Source organism: Danio aesculapii, chromosome 16, assembly GCF_903798145.1.
Source record: "Danio aesculapii chromosome 16, fDanAes4.1, whole genome shotgun sequence".
In the NCBI taxonomy this organism is placed as follows: domain Eukaryota; kingdom Metazoa; phylum Chordata; class Actinopteri; order Cypriniformes; family Danionidae; genus Danio; species Danio aesculapii.
The window spans coordinates 33797074-33823971 of NC_079450.1; the positions used below are offsets into that span (position 1 = coordinate 33797074).

General features: G+C 34.1%; 1 protein-coding gene and 1 long non-coding RNA gene across 2 annotated transcripts; one reads left to right on the top strand and one right to left on the bottom strand.

The window, feature by feature from the left end:
- Positions 1-750: 750 nt before the first annotated feature.
- Positions 751-18326, bottom strand: LOC130242821 (uncharacterized). The gene is made up of 4 exons (XR_008839094.1): positions 18004-18326; positions 17066-17138; positions 6587-6808; positions 751-4508 (listed from the first exon to the last, which is right to left on the bottom strand). It is a non-coding gene; the product is annotated as an uncharacterized LOC130242821 (long non-coding RNA).
- A 5479-nt stretch (positions 18327-23805) lies between these two features.
- LOC130243672 (RIIa domain-containing protein 1-like) lies at positions 23806-26507 on the top strand. The gene is made up of 4 exons (XM_056475938.1): positions 23806-23965; positions 24082-24158; positions 24242-24288; positions 26387-26507. The coding sequence occupies exons 1-4, from the start codon at positions 23882-23884 to the stop codon at positions 26449-26451; spliced, it is 273 nt and encodes a 90-aa protein (XP_056331913.1). The 5' UTR covers positions 23806-23881; the 3' UTR covers positions 26452-26507.
- Positions 26508-26898: the final 391 nt, after the last annotated feature.

Below are 26898 nucleotides of genomic sequence, written 5' to 3' on the forward strand. Positions count from 1 at the left end.
CGTATGTGTGAACATACCTGGCAATAAAGCTCTTTCTGATTCTGATTCAGTGTAGTCTTAAGTGCGTCAACACATGCACTCTGGTGCTCACAGCAACCTGAGTTCGATTGCTGGTCCTATGCCAATCCTTCCATTTTCTCTGTTCCCCATGCTTTCCTGTAAATACTCTCTATTGTTTTATCCATTAAAGGTACCCCCCCAAAAAAAATAATGATTAAAAAAAGAACAATTTAGAATGAATAATCTTTAAATCAACATAGGATCAGGTTAAGAGTAACACTTTACAAAATGTTTGTTCTAGTTTATGTATTTGCTGACATGAACAAACAATGAACAACACATTTAATCACAGTATTCATCTTTGTTAACATTAGTTAATGGAAATTAATTGTTCCTTGTTGTTTATGGTACCTCACAGCGCATTAACTAAAATTAATGTTGGATTTTAATAATGCACTAAATTAGTCATTCAATTTGTATATTGAATTAATAGCTGAAGTGATTAATAAATGCTTTAGACTGTTGTTCATTATTAGATTGTGATAATAAATACACTAATAATAACTAATAAAACCTTATTGTAAACCAGGTTAAGAATAGGTGGGGCAGCAACAGTTAAAAGAATGGTACAATTGCCACAAAAACTGCTGACTCACTTTATGGAAACTACCCGTTTCTCAATCTGGACACTTCCAGGAATTTAACGTACAACATTTATTTACGTGTAACCAGGAGCAACAAAACATCAGCTTACTGTAAAAATCTTTTATTAATGCCAGTGTTCATGACAAAGAGTTATACTGTATATGACCCCATGTGAATGTTTCGTGATGCAATCTTTGTCGGAGAGAATATGCTAAAAATAAATGCAAAAATATGTATAAATCTTGTCTGTGCACACTTCATATTTCTCACAATAGTAAAATAAAAAACAGCATAGATTGGCCAATCACATCACATTTTTAACATCACCTCATGCGTCACCTCATAAAACAGGAAATGATGCAGGGGCAAAGTGAACTATATTAACCTGGTGGCTGATCACACCGCTATTTTCCTAAACAAGATTCTTCCATCTTTTCCAGTTTGGTGTGATAAAACTTTGCATCATTATTCTTCCTCACATTATTCGTAAAGGGGTAAATCAACCAAACAGGGAAATGATATCATCGTTTTTTGCCCTTGTCTTGTTTCCAAACCAGTTTGGAGTTTTTTGTTTTCTCTTCTTTTGTTTAATGAGTTGTTTGTTTGTTTTTGAATGTTGAAAACATGTTGCCATTGGAATTCTATAGTGTTTTTTTTTTTCACTACTATGGATGTCAATGGTTACAGGTTTTAAGTGATGGTCAAAATGCCATCTTTTGTGTTCAGAACAGAACAAAAAAATAAATAAATAAATAAATAACTGGTTTGAAACAAGTCTAGAGTGAGTAAATGATGACAGAATTTTAAATTCCGGGTGAACAATCCCTTTAAGTGTTGACTTGCATGTTATAGATCACCAATCACCACGCTTTCAGCTAAGACACAGGGCTTGTATTTGCTTTAACTGAAAATACCAGTATTTCTTAGAGACTTTGTTCTTTTATTATTGTACTTGTCTATTTGAAAGTAAACTGTAAAACCTGATTAACTCAAAAGTTAACTCAAACCCTTTCATTTAGTACTATTAAGTACTCAAAGTGTATTTGCCATGAAGTTACGTTAACTCTTTTGATAGAGTTTTCCTGTAAATGACCATTTTTATTTCACAAGTGGGAGTTGATATATTTTACTACAGTCATACTTTTAAATATACTTAAAACTATATAAAACTGGGGGGTTATAAAAAGCCATTTTTAAACGTAATATTTAGAAATGACAAAAACGCATCCTCACTTGTATGTACATTTTCTATTTTATGTAAAGTATCAAAATGTTTCATTTTGAAATCTAAAAATGTTATAGTTTAGGTGTTATTCCACAAATAACATCCGATTTGTATGCTGTCACAAATCCATCTATTTTTGTGACAAATTCACTTCTACAACAGAACATAATGAAGAGATGGTGACTATACTACTATCAGACCTTTCTGCTGATATGTGGCTTATCACGATTATGAAAAAAGATTAAATATAAATATCTAAACAAAAACAATTTTTGATCTATAAATGTGACAGTGTTCACTAAGGTGTGGAGTTCATTAAAACATATAAAGAACAATTTCCACGGTTATACAACATGAATTTAGAATTAATAATCTTTAAAATCAACATATAGTTTGTTAACATTAGAGATCAGGTTATGGTTAAAACTTTACAGTACATTTGTATTAGTTCATGTTTTTACTGACATGAACAAACAATGAACAGTATTCATCTTTTTTAACATTAGTTAACGGAAATGGACTTGCATGTTATGGATCACCAATCACCATGCTTTCAGCTAAGACCTTGATAATAAGCAGGGCTTGTATTTGCTTTGACTGAAAATACCAGTAATCATTGGCTCAACCGCAGATTTAGCTGAAGAATTTGACTAAGGAAACGTCACAATGTGAAAAAAAAATCATTTTAGCTTGCATTGGTAAATGATGCATTGATATATAATGATTGAAGCAAGAATCAGCAATCTATGAGGGAAAATGAATCCTTAGAAAACATAAAGGTACAGGTCATTTTCTGCAAATGGCATTGTTTATTAAGTGAATAGAAATTAATTTTACTGTAAAGCAGGGCACAATGCATTATGTTATTCAAAGTACTGGTAAAACAGCTATAGAAAAAAGTGTGAAAATTCCTCCATATTAACACAGCAGCAGTAAATTCTTTTTTTACATGCTTTTGTTTGTAAATGTATTCAGAAAAATCAAGATACTGAGAAAATCACACCTAAAGTTGTCAAAATTAAGTGCATCGCATATTACTAAACAAAAATAAAACTTTTTATATATTTACTGTGTGAAATTAACAAAATATCTTCACTGGAAAATGATCTTTGATGTTGTAATGATCTTGGCATAAAAATTTTTAAAAATCTACAATTTGACCCATTCAATGTATTTTTTTAGCTATTTCCAAAAACATACCTGCTCAAAATAAATCTGAATGTGATTTTCTACATTCACAGCACAGACCTCCGAGCAGGCATGAAAAGTTGTTAAAAGGAAACAATTTTAAGTGTAATAATGGATGTAAATCTTTTTGCTTTTATGTGCTGCTGATGACTGATTTTTGTTTTCTGTTGGTGGTTTAAATGCTTGTTTAAATTGTCTTAAAAATAGGACAAGTTTCATTTAGTCTCATTATATCACATTATGAGCAATCATGCTAGTCTTAATTGGTCCTATTATGGTTGATATTGCAAATGTTGCAAAAGTGTGGCCTTCTGCTGCGGCTGAAACACTCCTTATGTCTTAACGTGGGCAATTTCCACTAGATATAAAAGCTTATAAATTATGTATTCCATGCTTAATGTGCCATAGAACGTGAATTAATATGATAAAGTGAAGGTCAGTTTATTGACTGATCGATTGATGGACGGATGCAGTGCCAACTAAGAATTTTTTTTATTTATTTTGTTATATTTACCCAATATGGTTCCACTTTATATTAAGTGTTTATACTGTTGTTGTTTTTTAAATATGCAAATAGATATACAAATTACTGCTAACAAAAGCACATAAACAACTGACTTGTACTAATCTGATATAAATGTATAATAATAGAGTGTCAATGATAAAATAATTGTATTAATAATTAAAAGAAATCAAGAATAATAACAAGAACAGCAAAATTAAATAATCAAGGATAAAGAATAGAGAAAATTATGCATAACAATGATGGTAGAAGTATAGTGGAAATAAAATAAAATAAGGCTTATCTGCAAACACTCAAACCCCTGTTATGAATAAGATAATCTTGTGGTTTTGTTTGGAAAAGTCCCCAAGAGTGCTGGCAGAGCTGCCTCTATACCGTCTTACCGGTAATTTGTCTAATTAGACAGCCTGAAGCTGCATACCTTCCTCAATTTTTTGAGTTGATAGACTTGATACTGAATTGTGTGGCTGGCTACAAGTGTTTACTTGCCATGAAAATAATTAGTTGTTTTTTATTTAATTTTTTTAAAAAATGGCATGATTGTTTTCAATTTTCAACTTATAAACAATTGATACAATCACAGATGTATTCACTGACTGACCCTGCATGCAGCAAAAGCATTAATTATGTTAAATACTTATTTAACACTTAAATCCACATTTGTCAAGTCAAAATGTAAATAAAAAAAAATAATTAAAATCTTACCAAGCTGCCATTCATTTTCAGACAATAACAGTCCACAGTTTTCCTAATCCAAACAGCATAGTAATCCACAGTGCAGAATATAGATTAAACAAAGATGATTTTCTTGTGCCATGTCCAATGTCCATTTGCAGGGCTGTCTTATGCAACATATGCAGTTGCATAATGGATGTAATTCAACCTCATGAAACTGCCAGCCCTCAATGTCCAGCTCTCCAGTCACAGCTATAAAAAATGAATCAACAGGGAACGTTAGGTATATAGAGCTAGACAGAAAACTGTAATAACCATCTACACACACATCTGCAAACACTCAAACCCCTGTTATGAATAAGATAATCTTGTGGTTTTGTTTGGAAAAGTCCCCAAGAGTGCTGGCAGAGCTGCCTCTATACCGTCTTACCGTCACTAAAGGCAAAGAATAATGGCTTGCAGTATAAGAAATTTGTGCTGTCATCCTGACAAAATGTATTGTTATGCTTTGGTATTTCAGTATTTCAGTACAGATTCAGATTTGAGACCAAAGAATTAGGACTATTCCACATAGAAAAGATAATGGCCTGTGAAAAGTTGTACAATTAAACAAATCAACAAATATATACCAAGCTAACCAAATATATAACAAGGTAGGTGTACAATACATACTGTAGAAACAAAGAATAGAGAAAAGGGTGGCTTAGGTGTCACTTTATTTTGATGGTCCATTTGTTGAAGTTAAGTTGCATTGTATCTACATGCTAATTTATTCTCATTAGATTATAAGTAGACTGTTAGGTTAGGGTTAGTGTAAGTTGAATTGTACTTGCAATGTTTCTTATAGTCAGTTAAATGTCTGTTCAGCAGCAGTATCAACAGATATTAAGCAGACAGTACTAATGCTAAAATGGACCATCAAAACAAAGTATTACCATGACTTTACTTGGTTGTCATGAAAGCATTGCACCTATAATTATAATCATTATATATTATAATAATTAAAATACTTTAATTAAAAACTTTACATGTTGATTTACAGCGGCTGATGATATGAAAAAAGCAAGAAAGTTGAAATCTTTCTATAAGCTGAATCCACTTGGAGAACATACCAGCTTTATTAACTCGACTTGTATATATATATATATATATATATATATATATATATATATATATATATATATATATATATATATATATATATATATATATATATATTTATAATTATTTATTAGGGGATTTTCACCTTTAATTTGGGTAGGATAGTGGACGTTACAGACAGGAAAGTATTAGGAGCAGAGAGGGGAAGGGTTGGCAAAGGACCTCGAGCCAGCAATCGAACTCATCGAACGCAAGCACCATGGTGCTATATGTCGGCGCACTTAACCACTAGGCTATTGGCGCCGACTAGACTTGTATATTAAAAGGTACTTTTTGAGTTAATTGTTGTTTAGAAGCGGCATATCAATTTGTTCACATAAAAGGAACTGCAATGTGAAATATTGGCAGGAATCCATATTTATAAAAGCTGACTCTGGCACAGGGATGGGAATTAGAATGGATACTTTTCAAATTTATTTCACTATAAATTACCAGATTAATTCACTACAAAGTTTGTATTTAAAGTATGTATTTTGTTGGATTACTCATGTTTAGAAACTTAATTTAAATTCTTTGGATACTGAAGGTGATTCACAAAAGAAAAAACAACATCCAAAACATGATATTTTCTGAATATAATTCTTTAAGCATCAGTTTTTCGTGATATTTCTATCAGGAGACAAATGTCATATACTCAAAAAGGTTTTTAAAAATGGAAAAGGTCAGTCCTGGTTGATGCCCATTTTAGGTATAAAGAAATGAAAATATTAAATAAGCACAATGTTTGATTTTTAGTCTCCAACTACAAATTGATCAGTAAAATAGTCACAAGCATCTAATATATTAAGCTATTAATAAAGGCAATAGGAAGAATTATATTAAGTTCAATGAAGCATTATTTAGCTTTCTTCAATATTTCAAATTAGACAGCCTGAAGCTGCATACCTTCCTCAATTTTTTGAGTTGATAGACTTGATACTGAATTGTGTGGCTGGCTACAAGTGTTTACTTGCCATGAAAATAATTAGTTGTTTTTTATTTAATTTTTTTAAAAAATGGCATGATTGTTTTCAATTTTCAACTTATAAACAATTGATACAATCACAGATGTATTCACTGACTGACCCTGCATGCAGCAAAAGCATTAATTATGTTAAATACTTATTTAACACTTAAATCCACATTTGTCAAGTCAAAATGTAAATAAAAAAAAATAATTAAAATCTTACCAAGCTGCCATTCATTTTCAGACAATAACAGTCCACAGTTTTCCTAATCCAAACAGCATAGTAATCCACAGTGCAGAATATAGATTAAACAAAGATGATTTTCTTGTGCCATGTCCAATGTCCATTTGCAGGGCTGTCTTATGCAACATATGCAGTTGCATAATGGATGTAATTCAACCTCATGAAACTGCCAGCCCTCAATGTCCAGCTCTCCAGTCACAGCTATAAAAAAATAATCAACAGGGAACGTTAGGTGTATAGAGCTAGACAGAAAACTGTAATAACCATCTACACACACATTTGTTGATTTATTTAGAAACTTATCAAATAGGGAAATAGAGTTCCTTTAATTCCTTTAAAGCCTTAAATTCTTTAATAATAATTTATTTTTTAACAACACCCAAGTATTATTATCACGCTTGATCACCTGGTAAAAAGTACCAAAAAGCAACAATGCTATATACACATTATTTTTAAAGGCCCAAATAACCTTTTTAACTACAGTGAACATGTGAAGTGGAAAACATCCATGGGGTTTTACAGGTTGATTGTAAAATGTGTTTTTTTTAATGACAAAGGGTAATACCAATGATAAATATCTGTACAGAAGAATTGGCAGCATTCAGAGCATGCAGACGAAAGTCCTTGTGGAAATACGCCCAATTATGTGCCTAAAGCAACGGTACCCCCAAAAGAGTAAGTTCTCTTTTCGTATTTACTTGATTTTTAATTATTTTTTTTGCAGAACAAGAAGATACTAAAACAAACAGCATTGAAGCCCAGAAAGTTAAACAGATTTTGAATGACGCTGAGGGGAAAAATAAATAGCATGGCTACTTCTATGGTTCCAGGCCATATTCCCACACATTTACTGGTGACACGGTTGTATTTTCTGTAAATCCCTATGTGTTAAACATAGCCATTTTTTTGCACTTTATATAATGTACAGTGAGTTGATTATGCCTTAATTGACTGTAGTTTTCTCTGCGGACACTTAGTGAAAACATCAGTCAATATAAAGGGCAAGTCTGATGTGTAAATCTCTTCACCTTACCCAGAGGTCTTAAATACACAACTTCTCTTCAGCAATCGATAGAATTACAAACAGAAGGCAGATTAGTGTGACTGCAGGTCTGTTTTTCTGTTCTAAGCATAGACTGTAAAATATATGGACGGAGTATCCGTGACGTCACCCATAGGTTTCTGAAGAGCGCAAAAGAAGCCACAAGTAGGCGCGGCCAACCGTCGCCATTTTGTTCGCACGTCATCGCACCCACGGCGGGATACCAAACAAGGGCACAGAGGCGGAGAGTGGGCGGAGCTACAGACACCTGCTGGCACTTTGCGTAGACCTAGCAGACAGACTTTACTTTGGGAGAAACGCTAGATACTTTATTACCTGCGACTCGTTTGTGTTCTGACCACATGTGCTTGGCTGTACACTGTATCAATAAAGTGTTTAGACTTTTAAAAACACTGTAGTAATACAGTGAGCCACTAAACATTGTTCTTATGACGTTTTTCTACAGGAGAAAAACGTGAATTACTTCCAACCACTTCAGATATAGTGTGTGTTAATAAATGCAAGACTATTGATAAAATCCAGCATAACACTGTATGATAACGCTTCAGATGACTGTTCTAGAGCCTACAGCTAATCAATCTGTCACATTCTGGAGTGCTTTACGGGTCTAAAGAACATTATAAATGATAAATGATCTTAAATAAAACAAATACATTTATAGAGATGGTATACAAGTATATAACTTTACTCACATGGGAAACGGAGGCCACATGAATGGTTTGTGAGCACAATTAAATGCACACAGCATCCCATATCATCTGATAATTGTAAGAAATAAGTCCAAAAGGCAGCTGACTGTGTAAAGCCACATAAAACAAAACAAAAATACGATGAATATGCCGAGATCAGTGGCTAATCTGCCGGATTCAGCTGAGGTGAAGTGACGGCGACCAGCGAGACCTAGCTGTCACTCAAGTGGCCACGCCCTTAATTATGCAAACTTAAAATAACCTAATATAAAGGAAATGGATGAGTTATAAAAAAATTCACCCCCCTCACAGTTGTCATGGAGGGTAATAATAGCTATACGAACCAAAATCGTTCTTTGTACCAGGCTGTAAACACCTTTTTTTCTGCTGTAAAGTTGGCCATTCTAACAGAGGGCTCAATTGCACTTTGCTCTATTATGGAGCCAGGACTAGCGGAATTTTGATGAATTGCAGTTTCAGTTACTTCCGTATTGGCCTCCCGAGGGAGAGCGGGAGGTTGCCGCTTGGTTCTAAGATGTTTGTTACATCCAAGAGAAGGTACTTTCCTGTTGCCTTGACAAGCACAACCACCCACACACACACACACACAGTCAAATAGTCAAATGTTTACATAACAGTAAACTAAACAGTTAATTGTTTCAGAGATGGATGTTTGATTTCAGCTTTGTTGGAGCTCAAAGGCCTTTCCTCCTTATACTCATGAAGGTTGCTTAAACCCAAACTACATGGCAATGCTTCAGCCCTGATGATAGTGACAATAATTAATTGTAATATTATTACCACAGTGCTAAATCCTCATTGATTACATTGATATTTATCAAATTATTGAAATACCTAATAATAGTTTAGCAGTTAAAACAATAAATTGTAATGACATTGTTATAAAATTCTAAGACGAGCCCTAAAAAAACAGGCAGAACTTTCGGTATCTTCAAAGCAGAATCCTTTTAATAAAAAGAACTCGGCGTCGCTGTGGCATCATCGAAAGAAAACTTTCAACTGTACAGCAAGCACTAGGTTTTTATACATTTTACAGACAGTGATTCATGTAGGTGGGAGCAGTCTAAAACAAAGCATGCAAATTAAGTTTTGGAGTCAGCATGAAAATCTGCATATAGGTGTTAGAAACCTGCCCAGCTACTGGTCAGATGAGTTTATCAACCACCCGAAGACAAAGGCAGAAAACAGTGTGCAAATGATGTTCTGGAGACAGAAACCATCTGACCAGTAGACCGAAAAGAGAAAACAATAGACACAGCCGTGATGTAAAACAATTTGCATTACTTTGGAGAGAGTCAGGGTTTAGGAAACCAAGACATTTTAAGGTCTGTCACACCCTAAAAACAACTTTTCAGTTATATATAGATAATATAAATTTATATTCCCACAACATAGTAAATGAGTAATGTATTTTAGGGTGTGTCAGTGAAATGTGGGAATGATGATGAATGAGATGCATGAAGCTGAATGACAGAATGTGTCATTTGCCTGAAAGCCTTGAGTTGTCAGAACAGGAAGCATAAAATCTGTTTATGCCCAGAGTATGACAGCCAGAGTAAAGTGACAAAGAACAGTTTGTTTAGTTGACTGTACAGATAAAAGATTTGCATGAATTACATGGCTCAAATGGCTCTTTATAAACAGGATACATTAATACCACAACCAAGGGCATAGGTTTGCACTAGACATTGGTGAGGACAGGTGAATGACCCCAACCCCCCCCCCCCCCCCCGGATTACTCATTAAAAGGAATATATATATATATATATATATGCTATTAATTATAACTGCTATTAAAATATATTAATAATTAATCCTCTCTTCACACAATTTATTAAGTTAAATAGTTAAATAAATAGTCAGGCCCATAACCAAGGGTGGTTTGAAAGACCAAAAGTTGGATTATTCATATTTGTAATTTTTTTTTATTATTCGAATGGCCAAATTCTGACTGAGGAAAGTTGAATGTGCTGGCCAGTTTTTTATTTACCTACAGGTATCAGTTTTTAATTTAAAACAAGTTTAAATAGATTTCTAAAAAAAATAAAAATGTGATGATAGATGATAATAAAAATTGTATTTTAAAAAAAAGTATCTCTTCAATATTTCTTTATTCACAATTTTCATTAGTTATAAATCTGTAATATAAAACTTACAGTTTAAATGCACTTTTGTAAATTAAGAAATTTAACTTGAACTTAAAATAGTATGCTCAGCAATTTGACAAAATGGTAGAAAATATTTTTTGGTACATCAAAAAGTCTGGTTATGATAACCAACTGACAAGGTAATCCAGCAAAAATTAGTTCTTAATATCTCACTAAAATGTAATATTTATATTTATACCTCATTAAAAATCAGGCAAATAACTGCAAAAAGGTTCAGTTTAAGGAAAAAATAACCATCCCTTTCCATAAGCTGGCTATGGGACTGATAGGGAAATGTTAAAAGAATGTTAATTAACTGATAAAGAGAGTTTAATAAAGACATACTTTTATTTTAGCCATAGTGCAAATGAAACATGTCTCATATATCAGTATTATGCCTATACACAGGCTGTATTTTTTCTGACAAACTGTTTCAACCGAAATTGGATATGCTACTCTGAGAGAATAAAGTACTGGCAGGGATCATATACTTTTACATTTAGCTGTTTATACTGCAGTTAGTTTTCAGGCCGTTTTATTCACATTATTAACTATATCAGTCTATCAGTCTCACTTTATGCTTTAACGATAGACTGTGCATTAAAGCGGGGGGAAAACACGAGCATTACCGGCACTATCATGATGGAAAGAGAACTATCAAGTAGCGAACTTGTGTTTATGTGACTTACACTTTTCGTTGAAAAAAACTAAAACTACCTTTTTTTTTGCTGCCACCATCATCGCTTGTGTGTGTCGCCCAACACACCTTATTCTTGCACGGGAAAAACCAATCCACCTCGTTTGGCGCTGCTTGTATCTAAACGCAGCCACACCCCTCACATGACAGCAGGGAAAGGCACAGCCAATTAAAATGTCCATATGTGTTTTGGGGGCGGGAGGACTCGAGGAGAGAACATCATTTAACACTTTCTGCATGTCTAAATTAATGTTGACAGCACGATTTTTTTGTTGTTGAGCGGATTAAATTATTGGTGGGGACATTTTAATGGTCGTGAATATTGGTGGGGACACGTCCCCTCCGTCCACCCTAAATCTACACCCCTGATCACAACAAATGAGGTGTGAACGATGAAAGAGTAACATGAAGCCGAATGAGCAACATAAGGTTTCATGACACAACAAGGTCTCTGAAAAAATATAACCTGTGATTCATAACTCATGCACATTTTCATATTTGATTTATCTGTGATTGAATAACATGACAGGGTGCCTGAAGAATTCTTATTAATGAGTAATCGGTGACACTTTACTGGCATTTCATTAGTTAACGCATTTACTAACATGAACAATACATGCATAGCATTTATTAACAATAGTTCAACATTTACTAATACATTATAAACATGTAAATGCATACTTGCTAACAATGAACATTACATTTAAGATTAAATATCATGAACAAATACTGTAATAAATGTACAGTTTATTATGTTGTTCATTTTAGTAAATGCATTAACTAACATTAACTACAGTAATACAATCTCTGCTGTAATCACCAGCAATCGAGCGTTTGCAGAGTGCTGGAGAACTACGTATGCCACTTTATCGACCTACACCTCCTCCCATCATGCATCTCACAGATCCAGATCACCCCTGATTACACACACACACAGCAGAAAGCTCATGATGGACTGTTTACAGGACTATTTATACCCCTCACAGTCACACACACATTGTTAAGTCTTGTAAACTGTAAGTGAGCAGTTCAAAGTGATTTACTCACAAAGGGGCAGAAGCTTCCAAGATGGTTACTGCCAGTTTGCCACCAGCTCACAAGATGGCTTCCTGTTCCAGTTGTCTTCCTGTCATGGTTCCTGTAATAGTTTCTGTCCCTGAAATACCATTGCCTGCACCACAAGTATAGGTACCACCGCCTGAGCTGCTGCCACCACCAGAGCTATCACTGCCAGAGCTGCCAGAGCTGCCAGATCCTCAGTCACAGCTGGAGCTCCCAGAGCCTCCATCACTGCCAAAGCTGCCAGATCTCCTTCCTGTGTCCCTGGAGTGGGCACCAAATCCTCCTGATTCCGACAAGCTATAATAGCCTTGTGACTTCCCAGTGCTGCCTGAGCTCTAAGAGAGCTCCCTGCCTCCGCCAAACCTGCAAATGCAAGAGCAGTTGATGCAGCTGCCTGACCCACTGGAGTTGTCTGAACTGCCAGTGCCTTCTAACCCAGAGCCTCCTGACCCAATGGGGTTGTCTGAACCGCCAGTGCCTCCTGACTCAGAGCCTCCAGACCCACTAGGGTTGACAGAACCGCCAGTGCCTCCTGACCCAGAGCCTCTTTACGCCCCTGTCTGTCCCTGTTTTGACCTTTGCCTGCCTGACAAATCTCTTGATAAACTACATTTGGATTCTCACCTCTGTTGCAGACCTGACTTATTACAACCTTATTGAAAAGTGTTACTGAACAATTTTATTTAACTTTATAATAAATGTATATCAAGTTGAAGACATTTTATAAAATCTAATGTGACATTTTGTAGTAAAGCAGCTGTCAAACCAAACCCTTTTCAATCAAATATAAATCCAGACAGTCTTTGTAATCAGTACTGAATAATACGAAGCAAAAATGCAGCAAATGTTGAGAATTAATGGTGTGGCGCAGTAAAATAGATTTTTTAGGTTTAAAAGGACAGTTCATCATCATCCATAAAAAAAAAAAAGATTTCTTCTGCTGACCACAAAAGACGATATTTTGATGAATACTGAAAACCAGTAGCCATCGAGTTACATAAAGCATTTTTTACTACTAATTCCCCTACTACCAGCCCTCATTAAAATATGTATATAAAATATCTAGGTGCCAACTACTTGGCTTTCATTTGAAGACAATAAATATTTGTATTTTTTGTCTTTGTTTTTTTATTTTGAAATACATTTCTGAAAATGTTTAGGCTTCCTCCTTTCCTAACACAATAAATTCACACCCTTTATAATAAATATTAAAGCATGTAGCAATTCCATGTTAATTCTTCAACATGGTTAATTCTCAGAATGGTTTGGAACCAAGAATGGGTGAGTATATGCTGACTTTTTGCTTGAACTATCTATCAATATATTTTATTAATATAAAATAAACAGGAAAAGTGGCCTTTTTTGGAGCCCCTGACTCTCAAAATGTTCCTAAAGTACACTGAAGGCATATGGTCTGTTGTTTTGTTTTTTTGTTTGTTTTGTATGCACTTTTAGTTGGAACAACATGAGTAAGTAATTAATAACACAATTATTTTGGGGGTAAACTAACCATTTAACAGTAAAAGCATCTCTCCACCATGAGTCCTGCAAAACCACATGCTTTCTTGCCAAATCCAGCAGTTATATAGTCCCCTAATGTGTATGTCAGCTGCATGCAATTTGAATGAATATAACAAAAACAAGCGATTTAATGAAAGAGATTTGCCCTTCACCCCTCGCTACAAATGGTTTAGTGACAAACATAAGGAGCCCAATAAAAGAGTTTTCCCCACAGTTAGCGATTAACCTGGTGGAAATTCAAAAATCCTGGTAGCAGAAACAGCATGAAAAAGCGATGTTGAATCAATTTTAGTGCATTGTCATTTTTGATGCCCAATTTACATGTCATAGGCTACCATAAATTATACATTATCTTAAATTACGATCATGAGTAATGTTACTGGTATAATTTATTTATATTTTTTATTATTTGACTTAAATCTGGTCCATTTGCCAGTTTATTTATTTTAATTATATTTGCAATTAAAAAGTTATATATATATTTTTTGTTACTGATGTTCGGTAAAAACCTATAAAAACATTCATGAACTTGTTATCCCGTTTGTTATTTAGTAAGAAACCCCTGCTTGCAAAATGTTGTCGCTAGTAGGCTTTCAAATCAGGAAGTGAGTGGGGAGGGTTGACGGCGCATGAATTCTCTCTTGAAGAGGACTCATTCTCTCGTTGACTCTCGTGTAGAAAACAAATGCATACAATGATGGCGATCGCTCTATTGTTTATTGTTTTGTTCCTGTGGTTTAGTCTTACTGAGGGAAAAGGTAAGACTAAATAAGATTTATTTTGCGATTTTATAACTGTGACGTTCATTTAGAGTGCAGATCGTTACCGATAAAATGAAAAGACGCATGAATTATGACTCACGAGACTCATTCCTTTACTACAGTTATTGCGTATTCCTACCTTATAGATTCTTCTTGTGTTAGAATGACAAAAAAGAAAGAAAGAAAGAAAGAAAGGTGACTGGGATAATGATGGAACTTAGATTTTTTTATTTGTTTTTACTTATGTTTAAATTTATTCGAGCCAGGTAAAACGTGTGTTGGAATTCGGCAACAGGACTCCTATGACTTTCAGCTGCCTGATGATGTGGTCGTAAACGTTCAAGATGATCGATGTGATGCAGAATGGACCATTGATGTAAATATGAAAACTTATTCTTCAGGCCCTTAGCCAGTCCGGTGTTAGGGGTGGTTCTTTTTATTTTCCTCAAAATGTGTAGTTATTCTTTTTGCAATTGTTCGCCTCATTTTCTATTTAATTATGAGATTTAAATACTGAATTTAGATGACATTTTAAGTACTATTTTTAGCTGAATTAGCCTGTTAGATGGTCATCATAAGCATACTTTTTGATGAACTAAAAGCATTTCCTACATATCCATTTCCTACAATAAGACAAATGTTTATTTTTTAAATATTTAAAACAAAATATAAAAATTACATTATATATCTATAGACAAAAAAGTTTTAAATTAAAAACTGTAGCGTATTGTAATTTATTAAGCAAATAACAAACTGGCCAGCACATTCCTCAGCCAGAATTTGGCCATTTGAATAATAAAAGATTAAAACATAATAATAATAATAATAAAAATAATAATAATAATTTTGAGCTTCACAATTTTTGTAGCCTCTCTTGTAAAAAAGTACATTTGAATATTCATGGATGACAACAATAACCAAAATAGTATTCAAATTTATTTGAATATGCGCAGTTTTTGGTGCTTTACACTTTTTATTGGTCATGTTTTCTTTCAAGTATAAGGTCGAAGATTCAGAATAAAAGTTACTTGTCAAATGTTTTCTCTATTTAAAAACAATACAGTAGCGAAAGATGACTTCACTTATGTCAGATGCTTTCTTGCACAGCTGGATGTTGGACTCAAAAAATAATTATTTGCATTGGCCAAAAGTCACACTAGGATTCTGTTTCGTCTTAAATCGATGGGTTGTTTCTAGGATTCTGTTTCGTCTTAAATTGATGGGTTGTTTTTTTCTATTTATGATGGCATAGCAGTCAAATGCTCATCAATGGGACAAATTCTGGACATTTGTCATTGAGGGGTGATTCTTCCGAACCACCCGAACCCCTCTTGGCTATCGCAGTAAAAATCCACTGCTTTCTAGAAATGCTTTCTAAACTATAGATTGTGGCTAACCACTGCAACATGTTCATGTAATCATAGCAATAATTTATGAAATGTGTATAAAACATTAAATATTTATATAAAAGTCATGTTTCTTTTGAAAGTGATGTTTATTCAAAAACTTGATTGATCAAAAATCTTGTACCGGAGACATTTGTAAATATAAGCAAAGCAATGTTAAAATATTTCTCGATTCTCCCCTACAGAAATGGTTTACTGCAACCCTGGATGGACAATCAGTCAACTATTCTCATCCCTTTAAAAATGTGACGCAACGTGGAATAAGTGTCAGTTACTGTCCAGTTTATGTCAGATTTCACGTCAGTTGTCATGTGAGTTGACTAACTCTTTATCTATTTAGAATATAGTTTTACATCTATTCATTGTAAGAACTGTATTGATTTACAAATGTAATGCTTATTGATTCTCCTTTAGAAATACACCAAGGAACTCACATGCTCATGTGAGTAGCATGTTGCTTTCTAATTTTAACTCCTTGCATTTCGCTTTAATGTAAGCTATACAACAGTAACTCTGTAAATAAAATAAAAGTGACATCAAATTCTGTTTTATTTCTACCAGGCACCAATTTCACAGAAGACAGAAATTCAGTTTTCAACACAACTCCGCCATCTAGAGGTTACAAAGGAGTTTTTTCATTTTCCATTTTGAGATTCTTTTCCTGTAGAACACAAAAGAAATTTTGAAGAATATTGCTTACTGGCACCCATTGACAATGATGATCCATATCAGGCAAAAATATATAAATAACAAGTACTATGGAAGTTAGTGGTAACCAGTTTACATTCTTTAAAAAAATCTTTTGTGTTCAGCAGGCTTTGAACAAGTGGAGCGTGAGGAAAATAGTAACAGAATTAACATTTTTGGGCTGAATTATCACTTTAACATAATATTTTCCATGTTATTGTCATAAATTTTAATGTTGTAAATTCTGTTGCTTTTGCTGTACTAGCATAAAATGACCTAAAATGTGTTTACACGCTTTGGAGAAAAACACCTAACATGTTTAAACAATTCAGGAATTGGGGTGTAGTTGCATGGTGATGAGTTTTCGTAAATGCATGTACTGACTGTAATATAATTCCACTTACAGATGTATCCTCCTTGCCATCAAATCAGGTTTCATCAGGAAGACATCACTGTAAGTACAGTCTGCATACACCCCTGAAAAATGACCAAATACAAAGCATTTGGTGGAAGCAGGCAAAAGCCTTTTGATCTCTTTGGTTAAGGCAGAGTATGATAAATTGCAGAAATGTAGAGATAAAAGGTTTACATTCAATGTACATTCAACCATCTAAAAATGGTTTAGTCCGATTAGTGACAAACATCAAAGGAGCACAAAAAGAGTTGACTTAATTCAACCCTGACTTAATTCTGGTCCATTTGCCAGTTTATTTGGTTTTTAAACTGGTATTGTGTTTGTAATTATAGTTATACTTTAATGTTTTGCTTTTACTCTTTTTTTGGTTTTATTATTTTATTTTTAAAAATTATTTAGCTTTTACTGATGTTCAGTAAAAACCTAATATTCAAAAATGTGTTATACATTTTGTTTATTTGTAAGAACCCCCACCTTGCAATACAACAAAAAAAGGTCTCTAATTTTTGCTATAAAACGTCTTAGGCTTGCTTGATGTCAGTAAAGTGGGAGGGTTTTACTAATGCAGATGAGAAATAAACAGCGCATTCATTCGGACTGTTGTGAAGAAAACAAATTCATGCAGAAATCACTCTATTGTTTATTGTTTTGTTCCCATCGTTTAGTCTTACCAAGGAACAAGTTAAGACTAAATAAAGTTTATTTTGCAATTTCATAACGAAAATTCCTTTGACAACTACAAATACAAAGCATTTGGTAAGATCAGGCAAAAGCTTTTAGTTTACTTTTTCACTACTAGAGTATGAAAACTTGCAGAAATGTAGAGATAAACATAGACACTGCCAGCAAATCCACATGATCACAATTTTACCGTCAAAGTATAGCTGCATAAATGTTAATACAAATCACATGCACAATGTTTCTTACCTGATTTTGAGAAATTCCATTCAAAACAAGTAAAATAATAGTTTATAATATCCTTATTTTGTTTTTGATCAAGTAATGGAACCACAGACTGCAAAAGTAAAAGCAAAGTTCTCTCTAGATTTGCCTAAGCTTGTAAACACCTTCCTAAATATCCTGTTTTGCAAGCCACTCCAAAAAAAAAAAAAAAAGGTTTACAAAAGAAAAGGGTTAGATTCAATGCAAAGATTCAGTCGAGCAAGTTAGATAGCAAGCAGATCAAATTAGCAATCCTAAACCACAACAAATCCCAAACCTGCACTAAACTCTATCTGTCACTTTGAAAAGAAGAAAGTAAACAGGAAATAGATTCCATGTGAATAAGAATGGGGGAGGGAGTACATTACAACAAGAGAGAAGTGAGAAAACTGAATTGCAAATTGTACAATTGTAAACATTGTGCGTTTCTGTTAAACATCATTTATGTTAAGGCAAGTGTTGTGACCTCTATATGCTGTTTTTTGTATAAATGTAAGAGTTGAATTTCCCTTCTTTGTAGATTGCACAATTGTTGGTTTTGTCGATTTTGTCCTGGCCCTTGTTGCTTTGGCGTTCCTCATCTGCAGGGCTGACAGGAGGTATTTATTACATATTGCATGAATATCATTATGCCCAAATACTACCAATTTACAGTTATGAAATATGTTTATTTTAAAAATGCATCAAACCCTGATTTAATCACTGCACATTTTACTCCTACTAGAGCCTCAGCTGATCAACAAAAGCAGCCTGGTTAAGAAGTAGGACTTTATTTGCACGAGGAGCCATGTTGTCATGGCGTGGAGTCATGATAACAAGTTAAACTATGATCTAAAATGTTTATATTATATTATATTATATTATATTATATTATATTATATTATATTATATTATATTATATTATATTATATTATATTATTATGTTATATTGTTATATTATATTATATTGTTATGTTATATTGTTATGTTATATTGTTATGTTATACTATATTATATTATATTATATTATATTATATTATATTATATTATATTATATTATATTATATTATATTATATTATGTGTTTTTGAGGGTCTTGAATGATTTCAAATCAATTCATTTTAATTATTTTGCTAGTTATTATTATTTTGTAAAATCAATTTTAAAGTACTGGGCATCCAACATTGTGCCACTTGAGACACTTTTCTTGCTGGATGAAGGACTGTTACTTTCAACTCAACCCTGCCAGCACAGAACGGCTTCTGATTTCAACCAACCTAATGCTTTAATCACAACTTGTACATCTATTTAATTGCATAAACCATAACCTTAGTTGTGACTGATGATCAGGGGCCGTATGTATATAACTTCTAAAAAAAATGCTCTTAAGAGTAGTCTTAAATTTTGACTTAAGTCAAAAAATGTATAGTAAGAAGTAGGAAATTTTTAAGAGTAGGAGACTTTTATAAAGAATCTAAAACCCACTTTCAGTAAAGTTTGAGACTGATTTCTAAGTTACAATAAATGAAACACAAAATGGCTGCCCTTGACCTCTGAATCAGCCTATCAGGAGCCTGCAAGGATGAAGTCACAGCAGCACGACACCATTCACTGATGAATTAATACAATAAAATTATTCAATAATTTATAATATCATTATGAAGCAGTTTGCATTATGTGAAAAAAATACAAAGTACATGCATTTTACACAATCTAGCACAAATTGATTGATTGCATGGACAAATGCCAAACAAAGCCAAACTGGTCCAAGGAGGAAAGTGTTCTTGATCATCCAGGGGGAACGTAATTTTGTTCAAATAGCCCAGTGAGGCCACTCTGAAAGAACCCGAGCATCATGTTGTGACCCTGGCCATTTTGGCACAAGATCCAGGAGCTTGTGATTGGCATCAAACACAGCTTGAACACTGATGCTGTTAAATCTTTTTCTATTGACATATGCCTCCTTATTTACAGTCGGAGCAATGATGCAAACATGAGTGCAACAATGGCTACAACAAGGGAAGGGAAGGCTCCAGGGAAGCCCGCAATCCTCATAAAACCCGCTTGCTTTTGCTGTATAGTTTGGAGGTCACTTGGAAAGTCAATGAACTGCCTTATGTTTGGTGTTGTTAGTGCTGTTTATGACTCTGCTGACTGTGGATTGTGTTGGGCCTAAGTCATAGCTAGTGCACTGCTGCATCTTTCCAGTCGCCAAAAAACGCAGAGTCATTAATGCCTTCATTTCTGCAGTCAAGGCATTGTTTCGAAGAGTTATTGTATTTCTGACTAGATTAGTTACAAAAAGAATACCTTCATGGTGAAACGTTTGAGCAACTCCCTGCCATCATATAATTGCAACACATTCTTCTGTTCTGGAAAGGTGCGTGGTCTCCTCTCTGCTGCCATCTTGTTACTCCTAACTAGGTTAAGATACATCCCAAACACTCCTAAATAATTTAGGAGCTGAGACCAAGTCTTAACACCTTTATAAAAATCACACTTAATCTTAAGTCTAGAAATAAAAGTAAAATAAAGTCATTATTAGAATTTTGACACACTTAAGAGTAAAATCCTACACTGAGCAGCTTTTATAAATACAGCCCCAGATGAAATTCACAAAGCACAGTGTTGGAACCGCCTGGTTCTGCAGATTTGTCTTATACAGTGTTCTGAAGATCAGGCTCTTCCTATAAGGGTGTGCTACACAGGGTGTGTCCCGCTACTAAGCTATTCAGCTTATACATACTGCCCCAGACCTCCAAACTGCTCTGACTCAGGTTGTTATATCTTTTCCAACTGATCCGACTTACGGTTTTCTGAAAACTGACCCAGAAAATTCCCATTGACTTAACATTGGACCAAACCTCATAACTTTGTGCCAGACTGTCATCCAGACTTAGGTTTGGGCTCATTTAACTCTGATGAATTTTCAACTTACTAGCCACATCCTGGCAACCACTTACAGCACTCTAGCAACTGTCCCATAGACTTCCATTATAAAAAAAACTGCCATTGACTTTAAATTAGACAAACTAACATCATACCAAGTCATACTAGCAATATACTTATCCATACTAGAAACATATTAATGATATCATACTAGCTAATTGATGCTAATTCATACTATAAATATGTTAATTTATACTAAATACATGCTAACAACCTGCTAGTATATACTAGAAACATGCTAGCAACATGCTAATTCATACTAAAACCATGCTAACATGCTAATTTATGCTAGAAACATGCTATTTCATACAAGAACCATGGTAATTTATGTTAGCAACTGCCTAGCAATGACTCAGAACACCTTAGCAATCATCCAACACCCTAGCAACTGCCTATAACACCCTAGCAACTGCCTAGCAATGCCTTAGCAACCACATTGCAACCAATTAGAACACCTTAGCATCTGCTTAGCAATCATCCAACACCCTAGCAACAGCCTATAACACCCTAGCAATGCCTTAGCGACCACGTAGCAACCAATTAGAAGATTTTAGCAACTGCCTAACAATGCCTTAGCAACCACTTAGATGACCCTAAAAACCACCTAGCAACACCTTAGCAACCACTCAGGACACACCCTAGCAACCACCTAGCAACAACTTAGCAAGGACCTAGAACACCTTAGCAAGTGCCTAGCAACACCATAGCAACCAATCAGAACACCTTAACAACTGCCTAGCAACGCCTTAGCAACTACTCAGAACACCCAATGGCCTAGTAACACTTTAGCAACCACCTAGAACACCCTAGCAACCACCTAGCAACAACTTAGCAACCACCTTACAATGCCTCAGCAACTGCCTTGGCAAGCACTCAACACCCTAAAAACTTCCTAGCAACACCTTAGCAACCACCTAGAATACCCTAGCGACACCTTAGCAACCACTCAGAAGACCATAGCAACCGCCTAGCAACATCTTAACAACCGCCTAGCAATGCCTTAGGAATTGCTTAGCAACCACTCAGAAGACCCTACCAACCTCATAGCAACACCTTAGCGATCACCTAGAACACCCTAGCAACTACTCAGAATAACCTAGCAACCACTTAGCAAGAAACATGCCAATCCATACTAGAAACATGCTAACACATGTACTTATCTATGCCAACTGCTTCAAACTTCTTAAAAACTACTTAAATTATTTAATATTTAAAGCAACTTCAGACTACGTGGTGGCACAGTGGGAAACTCATTCGCCTTACAGCAAGAAGGTCGCTGGTTCGAGCCTCGGCTGGGTCAGTTGGCATTTCTGTGTGGAGTTTGCATGTTCTCCCGGTGTTCGCGTGGGTTTTCTCCAGGTGCTCAGGTTCCCCCACAGTCCAAAGCCATGCGGTATAAGTGAATTGGGTATGCTAAATTGTCTGTAGTGTATGAGTGTGAGTGAGTGTGTATGGATGTTTCCCAGAGATGGGTTGCGGCTGGAAGGGCATCCGCTGCGTAAAACGTACTGGATAAATTGGTGCTTAATTCCGCTGTGGCGACCTTGGATTAATAAAGGGACTAAGCTGAAAAGAAAATGAATGAAGGAATATTATATTATATTATATTATATTATATTATATTATATTATATTATATTATATTATATTATATTATGGATTTCTGCGGGTCTTAAATTTTTTTCTAATTAATTACTATTATATTAGCTATAATATACAATTCATAAATTTGCATTTCCTCCCAGAATGGCCAAGCATTTCTTTCAAGGTTGTCACAAGAGGCCGCTGTAGTTTAGAATTTTCATCACTACCAGTTTGTATTCCTGGTAGGTTTCATTTCATTTCATTTCATGATACCTCTTAACTCTTATGATCACATAACCGGAAAAAATATTATATTATATTATATTATATTATATTATATTATATTATATTATATTATATTATATTATATTAGCTGTAATAGACGATTCATAAAATTGCATTTCCTCCCAGAATGTTTTTTTTTTTTCAAGGTTGCCACAAGAGGCCACAGATGTTGCTTAACTTGCTTTGTTTTTTGTTTTGTTTTTTCATGGAAATTTAAGTCTTGTATGTTTCCCAGTGTAGTTCTGTGTGTTCTTTTATGAATTTTTTTAAATTGCCATTAAACTTTGTGAATGTTTCTAGATCAAGTGTCTGAGTCGTTAATGTTACAGCTAAGTCGGGACTAATGTTAGCGTTTAGATTCGCACACAGTGTGTTTTTTTAACGATTTTAGAATATGTATTTAAACTTAGGATTAAGCGATAACAACTCGACTGGGCAAGTACGTTATGGGCTGACACATCAACTACAAAAAAAAATTAAAAGACGTTGCCAATGTAGTCCGGAGAACGATTTATAAGTGGTTGAGTGGATTAAAATATTTAGAAATATTGCGTCTTAAATAAAAATAAAATCACTTACCAGTGGACAACAGCCTTCCACGTCGTCTCTGTGAGCGAGTGAGTACGTTATATCAACTTTAGGTCAAATGACATGATGACTAATGTTAATCTTGTTTAGCATAGTCACAGCTGTTTGGTCCCATGATGTTGCCACGTGGAATAATAATCTATTTTCTACTGAGACCGTAGAGTGAGTCGCCTGTTTTCTTTGTGTATGCCTTTTATAACTTATTACAAACAAATATTGTAAACAAGTTTAACTGTTAAACAATTTAGTACACGTTTTAATAATTGTAGAATCATAAATCAAACGAAAAAAAAAAATATATATATATATATATATATATATATATATATATATATATATATATATATATATATATATATATATATATATATATATACAGCAGGGTTTGAACAAAACGTACAGGAAGTGTTTGTTGCTTGGAAACACAACGCAGACGCACGTCAACGTGTTTGGGCAGCTTCGTCTTCATCACGTCTCTTAATGATGGCGGACAGAAACAGTCTTGAGAAGCTTGATTTCGGTGCCTTAAGTCTCGAGCAACAGGAGAAGCTGCGACAGTTCAAGGTATTAAATTGTGTGTGTGCGTGTGTGTGTGCGTGCGTGCGTGTGTGTGTGTTTGCGTGTGTGTGTCAGTTAAGTCTTCAACCCAAAATTGTTTGTTTTCACATATCTTCTTTCAGATCAAGACACGAATTGCCAATGAAAAATATTTGAGATCTCACCCAGAGGTGGAAATGTTACTGAGTGACTTTTTAAGGTAAATGAATGTTTTATGTGCATCAGGATTATACAGCTCATTTTCATTGCTTCCGTTCGTATATTTCTCTTTCTTTCTAACAGAGACATGTTTCTGAAAAGGCCTGCAGACGTTCGTGAATTTGCAGCAGGTAAATGTGTTTGTTTGTTTGTTTGTTTGTTTGTTTTTTTTGTTTTTTGCCAACTTTGCATCTTTTCATGCAAGTCTCCCTGAAGAGAAGATCTATCTGTTAAAAAGCTTTCTGGAACACTTAAAACTTATTGGTCAATTTCACCCTTGAACAGTTTGTTTTCTCCCAGTAACAAGTGGCTAAAACTGAAAACTCAAACTCATCCAAGCAGCTGAAGTCAGTGCTATACACTTGCTACTTTTTCATCTTCTTTAAACTTTTTTTTCTGCTAAAGACTGAAGGATTGCCTCATGTGGTTAGGAATAGCCATGTAATAAGAAGGATAATGAATGTGTTTCATTCAGAGAGTATTTGATGTATTTGAATTCTTTTTCAGCATGTAAATAGTCTGTCTGACGTTGAACTTATGTTACAAAAGTGACTTCTTCTGACTGAGAAAATAGCACTGCCAAAACATTCTCTCTCTTTTCAGAAGTTTAAACAAAATTCAATAATGAAACTAAATCAGATTTTACTGAGGTTATTTTGTTTTGTTTTGCTTGTGCAGTCCCTGTCTTAAGCCAGGCATACAGTACACAGTGCAATGTTTTTTTTATTTTTATCAAACACATTGGATATCCTTTGATGTTCTTATGGTTGTGGCTTGCATCATGTGAGAGGGATTTACAAGCCGAGCCCAGAAACTCAAAAGCTCCCGATCATTTTTAAACATGTCTAATTCATGTTAAAAACATGTCCAATTTGTAAGGTGTGTGCGGTTGAACAAACCAATATGTAGATCTGTCTGAAGTTGACCAGTCAGGAGCTGAGGAAAAAGAGGGCTGTGGAGGACAGTTTTTTTTACTGTATGATTTTTAGATAAACTCAATCGTGATGTTAGCATAGACATTAGATCTTCCAATTGTCGCACAGTGTATGCCTGGCTTTAATGAATGATTCACTTAATACAGTTTTCAAATGATTAATTCAAAAGACTTATATAGGTGAAAAACTATGAAAGTTTTAATGTAGATTAGATTAGATTAGATTAGATTAGATTAGATTCAACTTTATTGTCATAACACATGTACAAGTACAAGGCAACGAAATGCAGTTTCGATCTAACCAGCAGTGCAATAGCAGCAAGTGCAGGATACTGGTATAAGTTATAAAGTGCAGTTATAGAAAAACTATGGTAATATTTACAGATGGATGTATTATGAACATTATATACAGGTTGTATTTGCTATGAACAGATTTACAATAAATGAATAAACTGTAGCAATCAGGAGTGGCAAATAGATAAACATAATTACAAATGTCCATGTGCAGTGGGTATGTACAGTTCAGATAAGTGAATCCAATGTAGTGCAATGAATATGTGCAAACTTTAAATGTGCAAATGTTAAACAGTGCAGTGATTGTGAGGAGTATAAGTTAGTATGTAAACAATATATTCAAAAATGTAAAATATAGCACTTTCAAATTACATTCAAATTAAATCCAATAATAAAATTTAAAACTGGTGTGGAGTAATTTTTGATCAAAATAAGCACTTACTCTACTCATATCTGATGCAGCCAATGTCTTTATGCATGGATCTTTGAATCAGTGATCAAATGACTTATTCAAAAACAGATTCATTGCTTAAGTTGCTCTAAGATGTGCATGTTTTTCTCTGGCTTTGTCGTGCCCATATCACATTTAAAAAGTAAATTACAGATTAATAATAATTTTGTTTACTGAATTGTTTATTGAACCGTATACACGCTTATATTTGTGTGATGAATGATAATTGTGTGATATTACTTAACTATATGGTTTTTAATAAAGGAAACATTGGGAAATATTTTCGGCTTTCGTCACATGAATTTATGTCATTGTAACTGCATAGGCTTCATCATGCAGCCGATGCTTATGTACTCTTAAGATATGTTTTATTTTGTTTTTTGAGAAGTGATTGACCAGCATCACAATATTACCATAGACAATATATCTCACATCATAGTATCATAATAATAATAAGATCATAATTATGATATTAATAATGTACTATTATGTAATATTAATATGCTCCTAAATTAAGGTATCATTTGTTTCTTTTTTTTTTCTCTTTCAGGTCATTTCAGTGACCCTGGACTGCCAACAAAAATTCAGGCCCAAATGAATATCAACAATAAGTGAAATTGCATATGTTCTTAATTGTATCTTTTTAATAAAAGGAAAAATAGAAATGAGAACACGTGTGGCAGTCTGGATCTTGCTGTATTCGTGGTAACTGTAAATCATCTCTGTTGTACCTGTTCATTTTTTGCAACAATGAGCTTGATGGTATCAGGGGAGAGGACAGTCTAGGCTTGTTTGCTAAATGAGTCCACAGGGATGGAAGAAAAAATTAGATTGATTCATAAAATTAGTATAGAAAATCTAAAATTGAATGTATAGTATACACCAGAATAAATTTTGATCTATTTATTAATCATTATGGCTTATATGATTTAAAATGATTCAATTAAGTCAACAATGTTTAAGTTAAATATTTTAAATTAGAGTTTACTTACATCTGCTCACATTGTCCCATCAAAACTGTAAAAAATTACGGGTTCCACGCAGTACCTTTATGTTGTCCCA